The 23,507-nt window shown below is 51.8% G+C and overlaps 1 protein-coding gene and 1 long non-coding RNA gene across 5 annotated transcripts; one reads left to right on the forward strand and one right to left on the reverse strand.

Annotated features, from left to right (window-relative positions):
• Nucleotides 1-202: 202 nt before the first annotated feature.
• PDCD6 (programmed cell death 6) lies at nucleotides 203-15,945 on the reverse strand. 4 transcript variants are annotated; one of them, XM_070774921.1, is made up of 6 exons: nucleotides 15,765-15,943; nucleotides 14,915-14,976; nucleotides 9,101-9,145; nucleotides 8,099-8,251; nucleotides 3,784-3,893; nucleotides 203-772 (listed from the first exon to the last, which is right to left on the reverse strand). In XM_070774921.1, exons 1-6 carry the CDS (start codon nucleotides 15,857-15,859, stop codon nucleotides 674-676), a joined length of 564 nt encoding a protein of 187 aa, XP_070631022.1. In that variant the 5' UTR covers nucleotides 15,860-15,943; the 3' UTR covers nucleotides 203-673. The 4 variants fall into 4 exon arrangements, with proteins under 4 accessions (XP_070631022.1, XP_070631021.1, XP_070631024.1 ...); XM_070774920.1 differs by having other exon boundaries at nucleotides 8,093-8,251; nucleotides 15,765-15,941; XM_070774923.1 differs by lacking the exons at nucleotides 14,915-14,976; nucleotides 15,765-15,943 and adding exons at nucleotides 12,231-12,343; nucleotides 12,435-12,582 and having other exon boundaries at nucleotides 8,093-8,251.
• Nucleotides 15,946-16,028: 83 nt separating this feature from the next.
• Nucleotides 16,029-22,959, forward strand: LOC139178042 (uncharacterized). The gene is made up of 2 exons (XR_011562480.1): nucleotides 16,029-17,800; nucleotides 21,614-22,959. It is a non-coding gene; the product is annotated as an uncharacterized lncRNA (long non-coding RNA).
• Nucleotides 22,960-23,507: the final 548 nt, after the last annotated feature.

The following is a 23,507-nucleotide window of genomic DNA, read 5'->3' on the forward strand; positions in this document are numbered from 1 at the left end:
CACATCATTAGTAAGTGGAAGAAAAACCACTCCTTTCCAAATCAAATTTGGATCTGTATTTCCAAAGAAGTTTTACCAAATGTAAAGCAACTCCTGTCACAGAGGATGGACAAATCTTGGGATTCCCATGACCAGGGCCAGGGGACACCCCAAGCTGCCAGACCCCTCGGAGCTCCAGGTGAGCGCAGCTGAGACGGACAGGCACAAGGATCCGTGTGCTTTATTGCTTACGCTGCACGTTCAAGTGAATACAGTAAACCCCCTTTAAAAAGTAAGGCACATGAGTGGCCTTCTGTGCAAGTTCCATATTATTTAAAGTTCCCATTGGCTAATAAAGTATTTCTACTCTAGAACTAGAGCTATCTGAAAAAGCACATGATAAGTTTTTTGCAAGCAGAATACCTGAAACATTATTACATGTTACCTCATGGCACAATTAACAGCCTCGTATCAAACGTCTGTATCTGAGGAAAGATAGAACTATTGTTACAACTGGGAAACGTTAACTAGCTTACCCACATATATACAGTTGGGTCCCCAAATAATAGTTACACAAAATCCAAGGAAAGAACTGTATCTAACTACGTCGGTGCTTGTTTCATTAAAGGTACGAGATTTGGCATTTTCAGTCTTTTTTCCCATAAGTCATGCTGGTATTTGCAGAAAGGCAGGGTCATACGATGCTGAAGACCATGGACAGATACTGTTCATATGACACTTGGATCCAGCCGTCCTGGTCTGTATCGTAGCGTCTGAATATATCTGTCAACCTCTGAGGAGAAACAGCAGGTATTTAGACCTGACACTCACCAACAGAAGGAACACAATGTACTGGTAAACAGACATTCAGGAACCCAATTTCAGAAGAGTCCCTGTCTCCACGTCCCACACCCCCAGTGCAGGGACGCAGGGCAGGTGTCCCTGACCACCCACAGGGCAGGCCGGTCCGCTCACAAGATGGGGGATCAGGCAGGACAACGGACGATGGGGGGAGCCCAGTGTGTGGGCCACAGCCCCGGGTCCTGGCAGGGCCTCTGGCCCCAGAACAAGGTTTCCCCACAGTGGGTGATGTGCCCGGGTCCTCCTTTGCCATCATAAGACCGTTCTCCCGGGGCCTTCCCTGAAGGCTCACCCCTGTTCTGGTGACAGGCTGCTCAGAACGAAGGGAAACCAACCCCCAGTGGGGCCCCCCGGGGGAGGCCTGGCTGTAGAGCCAGAAGGGCGGGGTCTCCTGTGCAGCCCAAGCCCTTGCCTTGATGCCCCAAGAAGGGTGGGGTCTCCTGTGCCAGCCCAGGCCCTCGCCTTGATGCCCACCCTCCCCATCTCCTCCTGGCTGACCAGCCCCCAGGGCTCCCCCTCAGTCTGTTCACAAGTCTAGCCACTGGACAACACAGACTGGGGCAGCTAGGTCAGTGCTGCCCTGAATGACAGAAGCTGGAAAGCACCATGGGTTCGGAAGAGCCCAGACTGGAGAAGACAGTGCCCAGGCTCATCAAGACCTTGGCCTGTCCACCTGCCCCAGGGCCGAGCAAGGCTGCAGCCTGGCCCGTGAGCTGAGCCTCCCGCTCCCGGCTCCAGTTCCAGCCCTCTCTGCCCTGAGCTGGGCAGGTCGATGGCCAACAGTCAACAGGCTGACACAGGTGACGGTCAGCGGGGGTGAACTGGAGCTTCCTATGTGGCCAACCCTGGTGTGACACAGACCACAGAAACCACAGCAGCAGTGCCCTCTGCTGGGAGGGCATGGCATCGTTTCCCTTTCTTTGCGCTGGAAGATTTCTACCACTTTTCACATTGCTTCATATAAAAACAACTTTCAATAAGGCTTTTTCTTTCTCGAAAGGGGCAGATGGAAGAAGACCTCTGAGGGCTCCTGAGGACTTTCTGCAGATGGTCTGCAGCTGAGCCTTTCCTTTCTGACCCCCGTGTCTGTGCAGAGTTTGGGTTCCTTCTCCAGGGGGTGGAGGCAGGGGCACCAGGCCCAGACAGTGACAGGCCGCGGGCGGCCCGCGGTCTGTGCTCCGTCTGCAGGCAGTGGGGACTCCAGGGGCTGAAAGCGACATAGGATGACCTTTGCTTATGCGGACATAAGGGTCAGCTGGTTACTTAGGGGACACAACCTCAAGTGAAAATCCTAACCCCACAGATCCTGGTGAAATTTCTACACCACACCTATTCCTAACGTATTCTGACAGCATAAAAGTGAAAGTTTTGGTCGCTCAGTAGTATCTGACTCCTTGTGACCCCGTGGACTGTAGCCTGCCAGTCTCCTCTGTTCACAGGATTCTCTAGGCAAGAATACTGGCATGGGTTGCCATGCCCTCCTCCAGGGGATCTTCCCAACCCAGGGATCGAACCTGAGTCTCCAGCATTGCAGGCAGATTCTTACTGTCTGAGCCACCAGGGAAGCCCTGTAATCTCACCTCACCAGACCCTGAGAGGGAGACAGCTGGCATTCCAATGAGTCACTGAAGCACAGGGCCTGGCAGGCTCAGATTCCCCAGGAAAGAAATCAGGACAGCAGGTCAGGGAGAGCTCAGTCATTCAACCATCACTGCGACAAGGAGAGCCCTGAGAGTGCCCCCCAAGTTACCAGTTCCACTGACACCGCGTGCCCTGCACACCTCTCTGCAAATTCTGCTGCTGCTGCTAAGTCGCTCAGTCGTGTCCGACTCTGTGCGACCCCATAGGCGGCAGCCCACCAGGCTCTGCTGTCCCTGGGATTCTCCATGCAAGAATACTGGAGTGGGTCGCCATTTCCTTTTCCAATGCATGAAAGTGAAAAGGGAAAGTGAAGTCGCTCAGTCGTGTCCGACTCTTCGCGACTCCATGGACTGCAGCCTACCAGGCTCTTCCACCCTTGGGATTTTCCAGGCAAGAGTACTGGAGTGGGTTGCCATTGCCTTCTCCATTTCTATATTATTTCTATGCCTGATTTTAGAATCTTCTCTGCAGATTCTAAAGACAACAAAATTTGACAACAAAATGGTTTGGATGTAAACAGCAAGGGTGTCTTTCAGGGCCGGGTTCTACTGAAATACTTCTGGAAAACACATTTGCTTCCCATAAATGGAACTGTGTCAGAATTATGAGCGAGTGGAGTATTATATGGACTTGGCTGTGAGTTGGTAACTGCTGACTCTAAATAATGGGCACAGGGTTGTCTTCACTATTATTATTGTTGAGACTTCTCACAATAAAGAACAGGTTTACACCAATTCACTGTGTTTTCTAAAGCTGAAATCTAAGGAACTTGGCCCCCACCTGGAGACAGGAGCAGGGCCTGTGTGGGAACAGCCAGGGGGGTCAAGTGCTGCCACCCCCACCCTCGGGGGGCATGCCCGCGCCTGGTTCCTCCTGGGTGAAGCCGAGGGACCGCAGGAGGAGCCAGCTCAGAGGGGCCTGCAAGGCAGTGGGCACTGCGATCAGCAGCGCCAGGCACTGCTCCCGACTCTCGCTGGGGAGCAAGCCTCCCGTGAAGGGTGCAGAGCAAGCCTCACGACAGAACCGTCTCCAATTCTCAGGAAGAAACACAACACACCACCAGGTATTCATGTGAACCGCCTGCTGGATCCCTTCCAAATGGACGGCTCTCAGGGTTTCCAGTGGAGGAGGGACACGCTGTCTACACCTCCATTTATCAGGAGAACTAGTTACTTCTCCAGGAAGCACACTCACTTCTGTAGCTTCTAGAGCCAGTCTTATGCGTCTGACTCGCTTCAACTGCCCAAGCGCGGGGCCTCGGGCGCCCACTGCCCACCACCCCGGGCCTTCCGGCGGCGGTACCTGCAACACGATGCAGCCCTGGATGAAGTCGTCGAAGGCGATCTGCCCCCGGCCTTGTCGGTCGAACTTCCGAATGAGGATGTCATGAAACTGGTCAGAGAGCCGGTACCCTGCAGGGAGGCAGGCAGAGTCAACCCCACACCCGCACCAGAACCCAGTCTCCCCCACCCAACCCCCAGGCACACAACGTGGGCCCCCCAGGCAGGCCCGGGGGCAAGCACACGGCAAGGCGCTGAGAGCTCCGCAGAGTCTCTGCACTGTGCCCTTGGCCCCACGGAGGTGCCCTCCTGGAGGGACCACGGAATCACTCATTCACACCAACTCCAGTGCTACAGTCGCCCTGCAGGGGCTTCTGGAATGTCAGCCTTCTTAAAAGCCTTCATTGGTAAATTTTACTTCATTGTTAACAAGCTAGCGGTGAAGTTGTGAATAACTCAGCTGTCCTGGATTATTCGCTGCTAGAGAATGCTTTGCAAAATAAAAGCTCACTAAGGCTCCCAAGGATACAAAGTGTAAACTTAAGGACAGGAAGTTAACTGATGGTCCCTCCCCTGCATCAGCTGGTTGCTCACTGGCATCAAGACATCAAGGTATGAGGGCGCGGGATCCGATGGAGCTCCGGAAGGGCCATCCTGGTGCCTTGACTCCCCCTCCAATGCGCGATCAGCCTGGCCCCCAGCAGGGCAGCAGGGATGCCCTGGCTCTCTCAGCCCTCCCCTCCCCGCCCCCAGTCTCACCACCTGTTTGACCGTGGCTTCCTTACTTATTCAGGAGACAACATCCAGGTACAAGATATTTTTACCACTTTTCAGTCTCGCTAGAATCTTTGCAAGGATATGTACACCTATTATCTGAGTGAATGTCACAGTTAATTACCTCTATAAGCGCGTCATCACTTTACTGAAAAAGTCAAGCATGCACACACGTGACTGTACCTTCCAGAGTGGTCAGCGAGCTCCTCACATCCATAACTAATCCAGGCCCCCGCCCTGCAGCTGAGCAGCAGACAGGACCCTCCTACACCTGGCACAGCCTGTGGCCAGACAGAGGCCAGGCTGGGGAAGGCCGGTGAGATGGCCACAGGGACACAGCATCATGGAGAGCGGGGCTCGTGGAACCAGGCAGGTGCCACTGGGCCCGATGAGCTGCTAGGCCGGCTCCGCCCTCCGGGTCCCACATGTGGACCCAACTCAGCAGCCTGTTCTCGGCCAGTGAGGCAGGTGAAGACCACTGTGTGTCCTGTGGCCAGCAGGAGGGGCTGGCCACCTCATTGGGTGTCATGCACGTCCTCCCAGAACGCCCCCTCCCCCAAGGCTGCACTCTCAGCGGAGGGAACTAGCCCTCCTTCCCCAAGAGCTAGCGAGGCGGCCTGCTGCCTCCAGTGGCCACCCAGCACCCACTCGCAGTGCTAGGAAGAAAAGCGGATGCCAGTTAGAAACTATGGCAGAGGACAGACAGGGCGAATGGCACAGAGAGGGGTGGGGGCTGCCGTGGCCCTGTCAGGGCCGTAACTTGGTCAACCTGACTGTAAAGACCCTGTTGACCTGGGCAGGGTGGCTGATGGCCCGGGCTCCGGGACGCAGAGTGGGTGTGTGGGTGTCAGGGCTTGGGCTCCGCTGCATTAAAAGGGACAGAGCAGGCGCAGCACAAGAGGGAAAGCAGCCGACGAGGGCGACGAGTGAGCAGAGGCTCACTGCCCCCGTGCGATGTCCCCTCAAACCACACTGGCTTCAGGCTGCCAGGGTCTGGGTGCAGGGCTTGGGCGGGAGTGCTGGACGGGTGCTTGTGGTGGGGAGCCTGCCTTTGTCAGGGACAACAGGACTGTTTGTCCCCCACGAGTGGAGTGTGTGGCCTTGCCTTACACACCTTGTTACTTTCTGGTCTCTGTACCTGGCATGCAAAACATGCTGTTCAGTCACTCAGTCGCATCCGACTCTTTGCGACCCTGTGGACTGCAGCACGCCAGGCCTCCCTGTCCTTCACCAACTCCCGGAGTTTGCTCAAACCCATGTCCATCGAGTCGGTGATGCCATCCAACCATCTCATCCTCTGTCATCCCCTTCTCCTCCTGCCTTCAATCATTCCCAGCATCAGGGTCTTTTCCAATGAGTCAGCTCTTCGCATCAGGTGGCCAAACTATTGGAGCTTCAGCTTCAGCATCAGTCCTTCCAATGGATATCCAGGCTTGATTTCCTTTAGGATTGACTGGTTTAATCTCCTTGCTGTCCAAGGGACTCTCAAGAGTCTTCTCCAACACCACAGTTCAAAAGCACCAATTCTTGAGTACTTAGCTTTCTTTATGGTCCAACTCTCACATCCATGCATGACTACTGGAAAAACCAGAGCTTTAACTAGACGGACCTTTGTTGGTAAAGTGATGTCTCTGCTTTTAAATACACTGTCTAGGTTGCTCATTGCTTTTCTTCCAAAGAGCAAGCAGCTTTTAATTTCATGGCTGCAGTCACCATCTAGAGTGATTTTGGAGCCCAAGGAAATAAAGTCTGCACTGTTTCTATAGTTTCCCCATCTATTTGCCATGAAGTGATGGGACCACATGCCATGATCTTAGGTTTCTGAATGTTGAGTTTTAAGTCAGCTTTTTTATTCTCCTCTTTCACCTTTATCAAGAGGCTCTTTTATTCCTATTATGGAGCACATAATAGGAATAAAAGCCTAAAAGATGAACAGATGGACCCTCAAATCCAGCAGGTGGGCCGTTCAGGGTCACACAGCCCTGCCAGGGTCAGCCTGAGACTCCATGTAGGGGGGTGAGAGATCAGAGGGCACCTTAGGGCTTCAGCCACCCTGACTCCCTCACGCGTCTGCTGAGCTGCAATGCAGCTCCAGCTTGACTGACAGACACTTGTTCTTAGAAACCAAAGAGGAAATTTCACTCCCAGGGCAAATTCTTTGTCACTAACAAGTAACCGGCAAAAGGTTGACAAGTCACCTCGGGTGGGAGACGAGGAGCCAGAGGAGTCCTGAGAAACGGAGGACCAAGGGCAGGAAGGAACCCTGTGGCGTAACTGAAGAAATGCTGCAGCGGAGTCGGTCCTTTCTCCAGGAAAAGCTGAAGGTCAGGGAGGCTCCTGGCTCCGCCCCGTACCATGAAGCCTATCAGCGTCTGACCTCCTGGATCTGACTGGGACTTGCAGGCCCGAGAGCCAGAGACCGGCTGGTCAACCTCAGCGTTTCCAACCCGAGTCCAGGAAATGACGGTTGCTGGCACTAAGAAAAAGCGGGCTCCAGGCCTGACAAGGTTAGAAACACTATGGTCGGTGCTGAGATCACCAGCCTGGAAACTAATTCAGAGGGTCCAGGTTCCAGTCAGCCAGGCCTCCAGCTCCCTCCTGCCCAGGACTGCTCTCTGAGGGACGCCCCTAATGCTCAGCCCCCCACCTACTGGCACAGCAAGGTCAGCCACATTCCAAGTTCCAATCCAGAGAACCCAGGGCCGACATCCTGCCCAAATCCTGACCTGCGCCTGGTGGCGATACAAACTTCTGTGGGGTCTCACAGCCTCTAAAGCAAAAGAGACAAAGAGGAGAAGACACCCATAAAGGACAAACGCAGAGGAAGAAGGGTGGGGAAGAAGCACAGCGATAACCACAAGGACCAAAATGTACTTTGTTATTAAAACCAGAAACAGCCAGAATAAAATACACTGGACTCTAACAGAAGGGCCCAGAGAACACAGGGCCGGGGGATTTACGCCCGTCAAACCAGAATTCTGGTGCGATGACTGCGTCCCTCCTCACGAACCCTGAGCTCCCCGCAGGCCCACGTGGGCCCCAAGACCAGGCCTACTGACTGCTCTGGAAGGTACCACAGGAGCACTGCTCACGGCACAGCAAGCACGCAGGCTGCACACACCTGAGAATGCGGGCTTCCGTGCTCACGCCTGCACTCCATGCAACCCACGGGCTCGTCTTTGTGAGCATTTTATCATTGGTCCGTGTATTCTCATGTCAGGGAACAGAAGGTGCTTTATATACGTAAGCTGTTTTATCTTGACTTGTTCACTTTAAACTTTTTGAAAGCCACATTCTCAGTGTGCCTGCGACACCACTTCACAAAAGAAAACTACTGCATAGCCCTTATCTCATTTTGGATGGAAAACCGCATAAAAGCCCCCAAGTCAAATATAAGCCTGTATGATAAAGAAACATCAAAAATGTACAACTGCAATGTAAACAAAAATTTCACATAGGCTACTTTCAAATGATTAAGCTGAACAAAGCAACAAGATACACCATACGGCCCTTGGCTCCAAAATGAAATAGCTACGCAGTCAAGACAAGTGTTTTACCGAAACCTGAGAGGGCTTGCTTGAGCTCGTTCTTGTCGATCATGCCCGAGTTGTCCCTGTCGTATGTGCGGAAGACATTCTGCCAGTCCGTGATGTACTTCCAGACGCCAGTGAACTCACTGAAGTTCACGCCGGCCTTGTTCTCTCTGTCAAACATGGCTGAAGCGAAAGGGCACGGCTCAGCAGGAACCAGGGCAGAGGCACACCCACAGCTCTGCAGGCTGGGTTCCTCCAGGACCAGCCCGGAGCTCGGCCAGCAGGTCCCGAGGGGCTGTGGTGACACCAGCCCTAAATTAGCCAGGCAGGCGTGAGGCAGCTGTGAAGAGGGATGTGCAAGCCGAACACCCTGATAGATTCACAATAAGAATGATTTACACCAAAGGATGTTCCTCAAAAGCTGGGCACGCCCGCTCTCGGGAAGGAACCGGGGTGCAGAGGGGTCAAGGGGCCTACCCCAACCCTCCAGGCTCAGGTCTGGTTTCTGGAGCTGCCTGTCCCTCCCCCAGAGGATCCGTGTCCCCGAGGAGGAGCTCTTTAGAGGGCTCGGTCAGGGAGGCCCATTCCAATGAGAAAAGTACTACTGGCTTTTGGTTTTTTTTTTAAGCAAGACCCACCTTTCATTTTTAAAAAATCAGCCTCATTCCAGGTCCAAGTAAGAACTTGTAACTACATTTACATACAACTGCATGCAATGTGGACAGAGACGCCTGTAGGAAATCTCAGCCTGAGACACTGCTACCAAAACGTAGTGTGCCATCTGCCTCTTCAGGAAACCGAAGTGCTCCTGGTGTGCACAGAAGTCACTCCAGCTGAGTGACTCATCACGTGACAACTCAGCTGCTTCTTCCAGTCACAGCCGCGCAACCCGGGGGGAACGGAAACGTGTGCAGAAATGAGGGTGGGGCGCACAGCGAATGCTGAGCGAAGGCTCAGGGATGGTGGGGCGGGCGGGACACCCAGAAGAGAATCAGCCGGAAGCGCAGGCCCGACAGGGTTGCCCATACTTACATATGATTGATCGGACAGTCACTGGATTAAACGGAGTCCAGGTGCCTGAAACAAACATTAGGAGTTAAGACAGAACAAAATCTCCGAATCCCGTCTGTAACCCCAGAAGCCAGAGAAAGTGAGTAGCTGTCAACATCAAGACCTGAGAGCCACGGATCTCAGCGGGGAGGCTGCCCCTGGACGATGGTCAGCCAGGGTCCTGTCTACGCTGCCTGAGAGTCACTCTGGTCCAGCCACACGTTCACAGCTGCTCATGACCTGCGCCTGGCAGCTCGCCCTCCTCACGTTATAACTAGAGATGGCCATCTTACCACTCACTGAACTTCCCAGGCCCACAGCACCAGGTGAGCTGAGAAGAGGGCGCTTAGCCCCACTAGGAGTGTCACAACTGCACTTCAGAAAACCCCACGCCCAGGGGCACCACCGCTGCAGGACCAGGGTCGTCCACGCGTCCACAGTGGCTGCACATGAGGTGAGCGAAACTGCCGGAGTGCTCGGGAAAGTACAGCGTGAAGACAGGCTTACGTGCTCCTCCTAAAGTAACAGGCTGGCACCACACTATCTTCTCTGAAACTGTGAAAAGGATGCATCATTCCATGATTCATTTCAGAACAGGAGTGGGATCTTACCAAACATTTGTTATGAAGGGAACTGTTCACTCTGACAGATTTGGTAATTTAGAACCCTTCATAAGCTGTGATGATGGAACGTTCACCAGGTAACTCTGTGCCCAAGGATCTGTTTTCAGAGTGATCTATGCTGACTAAAACCAGGGTAAACGTTTTTTATGTGCCGTGTCCCCCCATCCCCCCTTGTATAGTAACACCCCACCTCCCCTCCTGTGTACAGACTGCTTCAGCTCTGGGGGCACAGGCCCCTCCCGACCCCACGCAGGGCAGCACCCCTGGGCTCTGAGCATGCCCAGTTGGCCCCCACACACCCCCGATACCCCATGTGGCCCCACCTTCACCCCACCCCTACTTCTCCTCAGTCTGTACGGGGCTTTGCCGGGGAAGCCGCCCTGAGCCCCGAAGTCACCCCACCGGCCCCTTGGGGCCCCGACACTCGTGAAACCGTCCCTTCTTCCTGAGCCAGGCCTGCAGCCAGGGCCCCTGCGCGCTGGGCAGGCATCTTTGGCTTCTTCGGGGTCAGAGGGAGAGTGGGTAGGTGGATATGAAGGTTCTGGGGAAGGTCAGCTCACTAAAACCAGGCCACAAAGGAGTCATACACAGAGGGGCCGAGAGGAGGCGCCGTCTGTGCACAGAAGGTTTCTGACGTCCCAGCTGCTCACACACTGGCCGCTGTTTCCACAGGATACAACCCACCCTGGACCAGGAGCCCGAGGGACCAAATGCAGCTGCTGGACTCTTCCTGCCTTTCTCAGCTCTGATGCCGGCTGTGTCCACACCAGGAGTCCTCAGGGACTGCCCGCTGGGGGCCTGGGTGCGGCCGCGGCGATTCCATAGACTGGAAGAGGCCGCACCCACTGCTCATCCCGATTGTGAGGAGGGCATCCTGGTCACGTCGGCAAATGAATTTTAAACACAAGTGACTTGAGTAAAACAGTTAAACGATGCTGCAAACACAGGCACTTTGTGAGGTAAGGGCCAGGCCCCTGTGGAGGCAGAGGGTGGGTGGATCGGAGCTCCAGTTGGCAGAGCTGGAGGACGGGAAGCTGGGGACAGCAGAGGCCACCCTGGGCCGAGCTGGGCATGGAGACAGGAGACCCGCAGGCTGGCCAGTTCGGGAGGCAGAGGCAGGCTCCTGGTCCCTTAACTGGCCCTTCCTGTCACCCAAACTGGGCCGACTCTCCACGGAAACCAAGGGGTAATGACAACCCCAACAGTGAATGGACTCTGTTGAGTGCCAGGTCCTGTGGTCTCAGACTGAACGACAAAGCTTGACAGCCCCTAGTGATTCTGCACTCAACACTTCAGTAACGCTAGCTGTTACACACACCAGAGCGTCAGCCTGAAGACCTACAACCTCTGTAAGAAAATGCACTGCGACACGGAGAAGCAGGCCTAACAGAGCCTGCCGGGTGCCCAGGACACACTGAGCAGGAAGAGTCCCTTCGGCACAAGTGACCCTCACATGGCTTTCAGGGCCAACCCCAATTTCAAACATTCCCACCCGCTTCCCTCGGTAACCAACGCGTCTAGGAATGTCACAGCCACCAGCCTGAGAAAGATTTCCTGTCAGACTTCTACTTAGAAACATATGGTCTCTGTTCCTCTAAGTCTTGCCTCAGTCTGATCTGAAAGAACCAAAGAAAACAGAAACACACACAGAATCTCCATGTACACTGAGGACACATAACTCTTTCCACCCATAATTTGAACATGAAAGGGCCACAGCTCCACGGCGGTGGGTCGGGGACGGGGGTCACACTGGGCGCTCAAGTGTTTTGCCTGTAACCCTCAGGAGTACAGATGATTTTAACAAATTTATATTGGACCCTTTCTTAAAGGAGAAAAACGCCACTCTGCTCTGTGATAATATATTCTTTTTGCTCTCCAGAGAGTTTTCTTTCTAGAAACTGCATCCTGTTAGCAGACTTGGATTGCAGCGAGAGGTGCACGGGTGGAGTCATCCTGCACCCTGCAGCCACATGCAATCAGTGGACGAGCGGGCCTTTCACAGCACCACCGCCGTCCCCTTCCTCTTCACCGCATCAGAGCCGCTGCCCAGCCCTTCTGGGGGAGGCAGGAGCCATGCAGGCAAGCTGGGCGCACCCTGCAGGCTCACATGGACTCTGCCAGGACCCTGGTGGCTCTTCAGGATCAGGAATTCCGTACCCCACCAGTCACCTTCACCTACAGCCTCAAAGAGCCACGACTGCCGGGTCTCTAGGAGAGCTGAAGTCCATTTTGATAAAAACACCTCAAAAAGAATGTATTATATGACCTATTATTTAAAGTCCAACTAGGGCTACCCGGGTGGCTCATGGTAAGGAATCCACCTGCCAGTGCAGAAGACACAGGTTCCATCCCTGACCCAGGAAGATCCCTCAAAGCACGGAGCAACTAAGCGCATGCTCCATGGCTACTGCACGCCAGAGCCCATGCTCCCCGACAGGAGGCGCCGCAGTGAGAAGCTGGGGCACCGTAACTAGAGCGACCCCACTCACCGCAACCACAAAGAATCCTCTGCAGCAACGGAGACCCAGAACAGCCATAAATAAATAAAGTCCAATTTGAAAAATGCCTTCTCCAAGTATACCAATGTTATGTTACTGCAAACCTAGAGAAGCACAAAAAAAGGGGCTTGAGCAAATTTAATTTCCAATAATTCTAAGTAACAATGTGGAAGTAAAAACTTTTTTAAAAAGTACCTGACTGAAGATGGTTTGTGCTGTTATTTCAGACGGCAAGACAGTCCTGCATCTCTTCACACCTCTTAACCACACCTCCCTGAGAGCAGCCATGGGAAAGTTCCCCCAGGGAAAGAAGACATAAAGGACTTGGTGTGCAGGGCCCACAAGGACTCCTTCAGCGGTGGTTTCATCTGATTTTAACAGCGCCTCAGAGGCACACAGCTAACAGAAGAGAGAAATTATGCTATTTTGTGCCTTCAGTTTTTCCACCAGTAATAAACTAATTTCCTGAAATAACTTAATATTCTAGTCCTAATATGAAAACAGGCTTTCCAGGTGGCACTACTGGTAAAGAACCCGCCTGCCAATGCAACAGACCCAAGAGATGCAGGTTCCATCCCTGGGTTGGGAAGATCCCCTGGAGAAGGAAATGGCAACCCTCTCCAGTATTCTTGCCTGGAGAATCCCATGGACAGAGGAGCCTGGTGGGCTGCTGTCCATGGGGTCACAAAGAGTCAGACCCAACTGAAGCAACTTAGGAATATGAAAACAGAGGTCCATTCCGGGGAGAAAACTGAAAGTCAAAATAACTCCAATGTTAACAACTCTGGGAATTCGAGGAGCAGGAAGAGAACTGACTTGTGTCCATCCTCAGTGACTGAGGCCGGGAAACACGACACAACCGGAAATGAGAGACCGGCTGGAGCTTCCTCTAGGAGCCAGAGACAGCTGCAGAAACAACTCCAGCAGAATGAGAGGAGCAAACAGGCAGCACCCAAGAAAAGGGAGGAGCCGTGGGTGCAGAGACAGGAGCCACCCAGCTCTGGAGCAATGGCGGGTGTCCTGGCAGGAGGAGCGGAGCCCGCTCAGTTGGGGTGGGAGCCACAGCCAGCCTGTGCCTTCAGGGAGCCAACGGGAGGAGGCAGGCGGGACGGCACCAGGTGTGGGGGGAGCACCTAGCTATGCAGGCACACACCTTGATTCCAGTGTACGACCTACCTCTACTCTGGGGCTGAGAAAGGACGAGCGATCGGCACCCATTCATAACCAGACTTCCTGCAGAAAAAGCCTAACTGAATCTACAAAGATATTCACAGCACAGCAAAACAAAGCAAACTCTGGTTATGCAGGATGGGAGGACAAAAGCCTAAGAAAGTAAGGGGTCCCCGACTATCAGTAAAATTCACCTCTTAAAATTCTCAGCTTGCAGCACTGGTGAGCTAGAAATTTAAAAATTTTAGCAGCTAATTTGAAGAGGAAAATATGATTGGTTAAAAAAAAGTCACAGTTTATAAGATACACACAAAACAGGTAGAACAACCATCACAAGTTGCTCCACACAAAAACCAGCACACCCCCAGGGAGGAGAGAGGCAGCCACGGCAGGTGGGGGGAGGGAGTCCCTACCTCCCTCTGGGCTCAGTGACTACCAGTAAGCTCTTACCCAGCCCCAATAGAAGCCGAGGAATCCCTCAGGGCAAATCAAGAAAACTGACTCCACAGGATCACCGGAGCAGGCCCTGATACACACTCAGTGGCTGGGTTAAACACGCTCCCTCTCCAGCAGGCTCCTGCTTCAAGGCTGTGTTCCAACAGAACCATTTGCTTTAACAACCAGCTGAACTGTCAAGCCTGACATCCTCTAGAGACAGTATTACCTGTATGATCCTGTAAATACCAACCCCTCACCAATAGCAACAGAGGAGTACCCACAGTGGAGGCTCGCCTCCCTTCTGGCCCATACGCAGGCCTGGGAGGCACCGTCCACCTCCCACAACCCCAGCCTGCTCCCACTGGTAAGGTGAGCCTTTCAGCACTGTCATTACCTCTTAAAATCAATCCCTCTTCGGATTTAAATGGCACCCCTCTGGAAGACACCACAAATCTAAGGACCAGAAAAAGACAGTGGTGTCTGACAGATCAAAAGAAGGGCAACACAGTCAGGTATTTACTGAAGTAAGGTGTCCACGTCAATGGATTAATCACACTGAGACCAGCAAAAAGGTGACTCCAAAGTGTGCCCCCAGAACTGGCACAAAGTGCTGGGATCCTCTCGCCCCAGTCTGGATGACTAGCATTCATCCACTGAAAAGCCTGAGCCCCAAGATCTGGCTGCAGGGCCACCAGCATTCCCAGTTACTTCCTCTTCGGTGTCAGTGGGACCGTGGTGCCCCTCGCCGGAAGTCACAAGATGCAGTTACCAGAGAAATTCAACAGCCTTCAATAAAGCAGAGGACCGTCTGCTGTACAAAGCCAGGCTCCCTGTGCTCCTGAAGCCCACACCCCAGCCTCCAACTCTCAGGCTTTCCCTGTGACCTCCATGCAGCTGCCCCCCAAGCTCAGCAAGGACTCAGAGAAGCACTGACTGGACACCCAGGAAAGCCCTCCACAGGCCAGGGATTAAGTCTTAATGATTTGGAAAAGAAATCCAGGAAAGAAGTTATTTACTACGGGTGGTCAGGCCTGCAGTTCCGAGTCCAGATGGCCGGGTGCACTCACCATTGGACAGTGCTTGCTGAAGCTCGTTGTCAGATATCACACCGCTCCTGTCCTTATCAACCCTACAAAATTAAGATCAGTTAAACTGGCGATTCAAAGTGCAGGAAAAGCAATACAGGACCAGAACCAAGGTTTAACTCTCCTGTCAATCTAAACTAATTTCTCTGCTTCTTTCCCTTTGGCTGCTAGACTATCTCACTCCCATAGTCCGCTGGGGAATAAGCAAGCCTGTCTCCTTCACTGTCTGAGGTCCCCCTGCTGAAGGCCAAGCTGCTTCTCCCTTTCTCTCAAGCCTTTCTCCCACAGCCTGTCTGAATTCCACCCAGATCGTGTCCTTTTCACAAAGAGGAAAAGGTTCTCTTAGACAACTAAGTCACTCCCTGACCCTGAATCACTCTAGCATGGGGCGCCAACTCGCTGGAAGGACGACCGGGTACCGAAGACACTGCGGTGACGTCCCCTGCGCACAGCCAGGGCCTGGCTTCCCGTCTGGTGGCCGAGGCAGCTGCGGCGAGCCCGCGTTTCTGCTCCCCTAAGTGAATAAGCGTCCCCGGGAGACCCTCGCCCCTGAGCAAAGGCCCTGCTCTCGGGGGAGAAGGACGGAGGCCGAGCCTCCGGGCGGCCGCTCTGCGCTCCGGGAAGTGCCCAGGGGCGGAGAGGAGGTCAAAGCTGAGGGGACGGAGCAGGCCGGGGGGCCAGGGTGCCACGAGGGAGGCCGGACTGCGGGCCGAGGGGCCAGGGCGCCAGGGTGAGGCCGAACTGCGGGCCGAAGGGCAGGACGGGGAAGGCCCGGGGCTGACACCGAGGGAAGGGGAGGCCTGCCGGCGCCCGCCCGCCCGGCCGGCCGCACCTCTGGAAGACGTTCCACAGGAAGCTCTGGTCCGGCAAAGCGGCGCCCGCGGCAGGGCCGGCGCCAGGGCCCGGGCGGTACGGGTAGGCGGCCATGGGCCGAGGCGCGGCGGAGTTGAGGTGCGGCTGAGGGGCGGCCGGGAAGCGGGCGGTGGCAGGTGGCTCCACTTCCGCCTCGGCGGGGGCGGGGCCGGGCGCGCCACTTCCGGGGCGGTCACGGGAGCGAGCGCGGCCAATCCCGTCGCTGCCCCGTTGCCAGGCAACGCCCCCGCGTCCGGCCAGCGTGTCAGGGTCCAGCGAGCGGCTCGGAGCCTGTGGCCGAGGCCACGCGGCCTCCAGGGTCACGGACGCGCGTGGGAGATGCTTCTCCCGCGGCACAGAGTGGACGTGAAGAGCGGGGGAAGTTCCTTCGAGCATGGACCGTCCTTGCACCAAATGCAGGCCATGGAAGAACGGTGATGGAGCGGAAGAACGCGCCAGAGATTCCTGTGATTTCCGAACTTCTCTCCCGGCCCTGCCCGCGCTTCTGCGTTCCTTCCCCACACCCACTTTCTTCTCGGTACCACCCGACGTCCCCTCCGGCGTCTGACAGGGCCTAGAGCTCCTCAGCTCGGTCTGCACGTACGTGACCAGGCCCTGATGTCCCCTGCTGATGGGCGGCCAGCGTGTCCCTCCGGCCAGTTGAAGACGCCACCGCCTCCGTCTGGACTTCGACTGAGCGCAGCGCCCTCCGCGCAGGGAAGCCCAGCTTCAGGGCGCTCCCACCGCCTTCCAGGCTGTCAAGAGTGTTGAGCTGCTGATGCAATCTCGCTGACTTGGTTCATCTTCCTCCCCTGCTTAGTTTGTGGAAGGGCCGAGCACCAAGGAAGCCCCTGACCCTTCCTTTCCTGAAGGGATTTCATTATTCAGCACTCCAAAGCTCTGCAGAAGACCCTGGTTCGATTCCTGGGTCCGGAAGAGCCTCTGGAGAAGTGATAGGCTACCCACTCCAGTATTCTTGGGCTTCCCTTGTAGCTCAGCTAGTAAAGAATTCACCTGCAATGAGAGAGGCCTGGGTTCGATCCCTGCGTTGGGAAGATCCCCTGGAGAAGGAAAAAGCTACCCACTCCAGTATTCTGGCCTGGAGAATTCCATGGACTGGATAGCCCATGGGGTCCCAAAGAGTTGGACAGGACGGAGCGACTTTCACTTTAATTTTCCAGGGCTCTGCATCTGACCTGTTGTTATTCTCCAGTTGTATTGTCCTCAGCCCCTTTTAACCACCAGACCATATGCTGGAGAGTTCTTTAAACTCTTCAAAGAGACTAAGGTATTCTGACTTGGGCACTCACACAGATTATTATTCTACAAACCTCAGCAATGTGGCTTTTTTCATGACTTAATGAATTCAAGTGTTTTCTAGTTTTATCCTCCTAAAGCATTCACATCACTTGCTGACTAATCCTTTCTACAGTTTTCCAAAGCTCTTTGATCTGTAGTTTCTGAAATTTGTTTATTCTGTCTCCCACCTCTGGCTCATTTTTCTCTAGAACACTACAAAATTAATAACTATAATTTTGCACCCAATTTGTAAGTTTTCCAGCACAGAGTGTACAGGGCAACTTCTGCAAGGAACTCCTCAGCGACTCTAGCTGGCCTTGGTCTCCCTCTCCTGACAGTGACACAGCCTCCACCAACTCTTGGTTGAGTCTCCAGCCTGGATTGCCATAGCCAACACCAACTGTGAGGCCCAGAATTACTCCATCCTACTTTCTGTTTAGTTCCAGGGGTTGGAAATGATTCATTCAAGGGAAGAATCAATTACTGAATCAACCCTAATGTTTAAATATTGCTGTGTATAATCCTTATACCAGAACCTCATGGCAAGGTACCAAAGTTCACATTTAACTGATGAGAAAACTATGCTGGCCTAAAATCTGTCAACTAAAAAAAGATGAACAACATGAGAGCTGCGAGTTTAGTTTTATCTGGGGCAAAATGAAGCAAACAGCCCAGGAAACAACACTTCAGATAGTTCTGAGAAACACCTCCAAAGAGGTATGGTGGTGGGGCGGGGGTCAACATATGTGATTTTGGCGAAGGGGGAGTTCATGCAATCAAGCACTTATTTTGCAAAAAGTGTTCTGCTAGTTACCAGAAGCTAACTTTACAATGAAGGGATTTAGTGCTTCTCTAGACATGAGATGCTGGGTTCCCTTATAGCTCAGTTGGTAAAAAATCCACCTGCAATACAGGTGACCCTGGTTTGATTCCTGGGTTGGGAAGATCCACCGGAGAAGGGATAGGCTACCCACTCCAGTATTCTTGGGCTTCCCTTGTGGCTCATCTGGTAAAGAATTCACCTACAATTCAGGAGACTGGGTTCAATCCCTGGGTGGGGAAGATCCCTTGGAGAAGGGAAAGGCTACCCACTCCATGATTCTGGCCTGGAGAATTCCATGGACTGTATAGTCCTTGGGGTCGCAAAGAGTCAGATATGACTGAGTGACTTTCACTTTCAGACATGAGATGCAAGGATTGGGATCAAAAATCAGTTCCTGAAAATATCTATCTAAAGACCTGTTCCACCAGTTTTCCTGGAGCACAGCATGCCTCAGTCTCCACCCTGGACTCATTTCAGGGCATGTCAAAGGTCAGCAGCTGCAGCAACACAGGATTCAAGCCCAGCTGAGGCAGATAGCAGATGCCCTTACCTTGCTTAGTCGCTAAGTCATGACCATCTCTTTGCAATCCCATGGACTGTGGCACGCCAGGCCTCCCTTTCCTTCACTATCTCCTGGAGTTTGCTCAAACTCATCTCCATTAGAATCAGTGATGCCATCCAACCTTCTCATCCTCTTTCACCCCCTTCTCCTCCTGCCCTCAATCTTTCCCAGGATCAGGGTCCTTTCCAATGAGTTGACTCTTCCCATCAGGTGGCCAAAGGATTGAAGCTTCAGCTTCAGCATCAGTTCTTCTAATAGTCAAGAAGCAATAGTTAAAACTGGACATGGAACGGACTGGTTCAAAATTGGGAAAGGAGTACATCAAAGCTGTATATTGTCACCCTGCTTATTTAACTTATACCCAGAATACATCATGCAAAATGTTGGGCTGGATGAATCACAAGCTGGAATCAAGATTGCCAGAAGAAATATCAACCTCAGATACACAGATAATACCACTCCAATGGCAGAAAGTGAAGAGGAACTAAAAAGCCTCTTGATGAGGGTGAAAGAGGAGAATGAAAAAGCTGGCTTAAAATTCAGCATTTGAAAAACTAAGATCATGGCATCTGGTCCCATCCCTTCATGGCAAATAGAAGGGGAGTTCTTGGGCTCCAAAATCACTGCACATGGTGACTGCAGTCATGAAATTAAATGACGCTTGATCCTTGGAAGGAAAGCTATGATGAACCTAGACAGCATGTTAAAAAGCAGAGACATTACTTTGCCAACAAAGCTCTGTATAGTCAAAGCAATGGTTTTCCCAGTAGTCATGTATGGGTGTGAGACTTGGACCCTTAAGGAAAGCTGAGTGGCCAAGAATTGATGCTTTTGAATTGTGGTGCTGGAGAAGACTCTTGAGAGTCCCTTGGACTGCAAGGAGATTAAACCAGTCAATCCTAAAGGAAATCAGTCCTGAATAGTCATTGGAAGGACTGATGCTGAAGCTGAAGCTCCAATAGTTTGGGCACATGATGCGAAGAGCCGACTCACTGAAAAAGACCCTGTTGCTGTGAAGACTGAAGGCAAAAGAAGAGGGTGGCAGAGGAGATGGTCAGGTAGCATTACCAACTTAATGGACATGAATTTGAGCAAACTCCAAAAGACAGTGAAAAAGATAGGGAAGCCCTGCGTGCTTCAGCCCATGGGATGGCAGAGTCGGACATGAATTAGCGACTGAACAACCAGTTTGTCGTAGCTTTCCTTCCAAGGAGCCAGTATCTTTTAACTTCATGGCTGCAGGCACTGTCTGCAGTGATTATGGAGCCCAAGAAAATAAAATCCACCATCTTTTTCACTTTTCCCCCCTCTATTTGCCATGAAGGAATGGGACCAGATGCCATGATCTTAGTTTTTTGAATGCTGAGTTTTAAGCCAGCTTTTTCACTCACTCTCCTCTTACACCATCAAGAGGCTTTTTAGTTCCTCTTCAGTTTTGGTCATTGGAGTGGTATCATCTGCATATCTGAGGCTGATATTTCTCTTGGCAGTCTTGATTTCAGCTTGTGAGTTATCCAGCATTTCACACAGTGTACTCAGCATAAAAGTTAAATAAGTAGGGTGACAATAATATAGCCTCGGTGTACTCCTTTCCCAATTTTGAACCAGTCCATTCCATGTCCAGTTCTGACAGTTGCTTCTTGACCTGCATACAGGTTTCTCAGGAGGCAGGTTAGGTGGTCTGATGTTCCAATCTCTTTAAGAGTTTTCCTGGATGGTGAAGGACAGGGAGGCCTGGCGGGCTACAGGCCATGATCTCAAAGAGTCGGACATGACTGAGCGACTGAACAGACACAAAGGCTTTTGTGTAGTCAAAGATGAAGATTTTTGTGTGTGTGTGGGGGGAATTTCCTTGTTTTTTCTATGATCCGACTGATGTTGGCAATTTGATCTCTGGTTCCTCTGCCTTTTCTAAATCCAGCTTGTATATTTGGAATTTTTCAGTTCATGTACTGTTGAAGCCTGGCTTAAAGGATTTTGAGTATTACTTTACTAACATGTGAAATGAGTGAAATTGTATGATAGTTTGAATATTCTTTGGCAATGCCTTTCTTTGGAACTGGAATGAAAACCTTTTCCAGTCTCATGCCCAGTCTTAAGGGGAGATTAATTTAGGAAATGAAGATTAAATACCACCCCCTGCCCACCCAATGTATACCCCTATATATGTACAAATGAGTCTAGGATTCATCAGAGACTAGCCTGGCACTTTCACCTCAGCCCCGATGGCCCAGACTGCAGCTCTAGAGTGATGGGAGTGGCACCTGGACTGGTTCCAGCACAGGACTCAGCCTGCAGTCCTAGCCAGATGGCTGCCATCCACTTGGTGGGGTGTGGGGTGGTGCCACGGTGGTATCTTGTTGCCTGGAGTCCTGACACCACCTTACAAAGATGTACAGCAACAGTGACGACCACCCTCTGCTAACAGAAAGAGGCTGACCATCTACCCCTGGCTCTGCTGAAAAAGTGCAAGTCGCTCAGTTGTATCTGACTCTTTGCGACCCCATGGACTACACAGTCCATGGAATTCTCTGGGCCAGAATAGTCATTAAAGTATTGATGTGCTTGCCACTATCTCCTTGCCCATCTTGGGATTCAATTCCCTCCTAACTAGGTCTGTTCTAAGCTTTCCATTTAGATGGTGATTCTGGGTGGAGCAGAGAAATGAACTGAAAGACGACACTCCCCTAATTATTGGGTGTCTTTCCTTTGGTCTGATTTCTCTAATCAGAAAATGCCTGTTATCCCTAGGATTTTTCTGAACATTGGTTCTAAACAGAGTGCTAGCACTAACACGCTTAAATCACCCCTTGTTCATCTTTGGTCACAATAAACATGAAACATGAATGGACAACCAAGGCTATGCACCCTGGTCCTGTCCTTGTATACGTGTGTGCACACCTAAGATCTTGTATTATCTACCTTACCAGCTTCCCCTGGAAGCCACTCTGGCTCATTCAGTTCACGTGTCTGACTCTCTGCGACCCCATGGACTGCAGCATGCCAGATTTCCCTCTCCATCACCAACTCTCGGAGTTTACTCACACTCACGTCCACTGAGTCAGTGATGCCATCCATCTTGTCCTCTGTTGTCCCCTTCTCCTCCGGCCTTCTGGCTCATTACTTGTCTTTATTTTCTTATCAGGACCACTATGACACCTGCACACTGGAGACCCTTCCTTCTCTCTGCCCTTCCCAGCCTGGCATGGAATTCCAGGACACAAGCTTACTGTGCCTACCATCCCCTTCCATTCCAACCAGTATGAAAGTCAGTGACCTTCCAGTTTTAACTCTGGCTTTTTACTGAGTAGCAGTCAATGTATTGAACAGAGGTTTGGTATAGTTTTAGAGCTACACTGGTGTTGGCCCCCAGAATTTTCCGTAGTGATGGAACTGCCTTTATCTGCCATCCAGTGTGGCAGCCACTAGCCACATGTGGTTCTGGAGCACTCGAAACACACCAAGACGACTGGGAATAAATTCTTAGTTTTAGTGACCTTATTTAACTTATATGCAGAGTACATCATGAGAAACACTGGGCTGGAAGAAGCAAAAGCTGGATTCAAGATTGCCGGGAGAAATATCAATAACCTCAGATATGTAGATGACACCACCCTTATGGCAGAAAGTGAAGAGGAACTAAAAAGCCTCTTGATGAAAGTGAAAGAGGAAAATGAAAAAGCTAGCTTAAAGCTCAACATTCAGAAAACTAAGACCATGGCATCTGGTCTCATCACTTCATGGCAAATAGATGGGGAAACAGTGGAAACAGTGTCAGACTTTATTTTTTGGGGCTCCCAAATCACTGCAGATGGTGACTGCAGCCATGAAATTAAAAGACGCTTACTCCTTGGAAGGAAAGTTATGACCAACCTAGATAGCATATTCAAAAGCAGAGACATTACTTTACCAACAAAGGTCCGTCTAGTCAAGGCTATGGTTTTTCCAGTGGTCGTGTATGGATGTGAGAGTTGGACTGTGAAGAAAGCTGAGTGCCAAAGAATTGATGCTTTTGAACTGTGGTGTTGGAGAAGACTCTTGAGGGTCCCTTGGACTGCAAGGAGATCCAACCAGTCCATCCTAAAGGAGATTGGTCCTGGGTGTTCATTGGGAGGACTGATGCTGAAGCTGAGACTCCAATACTTTGGCCACCTCATGCGAAGAGTTGACTCATTGGAAAAGACTCTGATGCTGGGAGGGATTGGGGGCAGGAGGAGAAGGGGATGACAGAGGATGAGATGGTTGGATGGCATCACCGACTCGATGGACATGAGTCTGAGTGAACTCCGGGAGTTGGTGATGGACAGGAAGGCCTGGCGTGCTGCTATTCATGGGGTCACAAAGAGTCGGACACGAATGAGCAACTGAACTGAACTGAACCATAAACAGCAATGTGGCTACGGCTATTGAATCTTTTACGATGTATCTTACCTTTTTGCTTTTTTTTGATCCATATTAGAAATTATCTACAGCTCTCTGGGCAGTATTCTATTTTCTTGTTATTTTGACTTTTCTTTTTTTTTTTCTTTTACTTCTCTGGTTTGTCAATTCACTCAACATTCTTAGTATGAAATATTCTGTCCTGCATTTCCTTAACTAAAGGAATTCCATAGAGACTTACATTTCCAGATTACCCACTCCCCGGTGGTTTTCTTGATCTCAGAAATACTCATGAAAACAGGTTTGTTTTTGGTTCAAAATTAGTGGCAGACATCAAGAAACCAACCACCCTCATCAGTTACTCCTTTGCAGCCATCAGCCCTCCTGTTACCCTCTCATGCCTCAGGGGTACCCATGCCAGCTTTAAATTCCTTGTCCTAACACATCAATGTTGCTCAATGCCCATGTTAACACTTCCACCCAGCTTACAAAACGCCCTGGCACATACTTCCTCATAGTACCCACTGGCCGGGCAAAGTGGCCTGAGGTTGTCACGTGGTCGTTCCACATGTTCTTTCCTCCTGAAAATTACCTCCTTCCTATTTGTTGGACCACATCATTCAACACAGGTGGTTTCTGAAGTGTGGTCCTTGGTCATG

Source organism: Bos indicus, chromosome 20 (genome assembly GCF_029378745.1).
Source record: "Bos indicus isolate NIAB-ARS_2022 breed Sahiwal x Tharparkar chromosome 20, NIAB-ARS_B.indTharparkar_mat_pri_1.0, whole genome shotgun sequence".
Taxonomy (NCBI): domain Eukaryota; kingdom Metazoa; phylum Chordata; class Mammalia; order Artiodactyla; family Bovidae; genus Bos; species Bos indicus.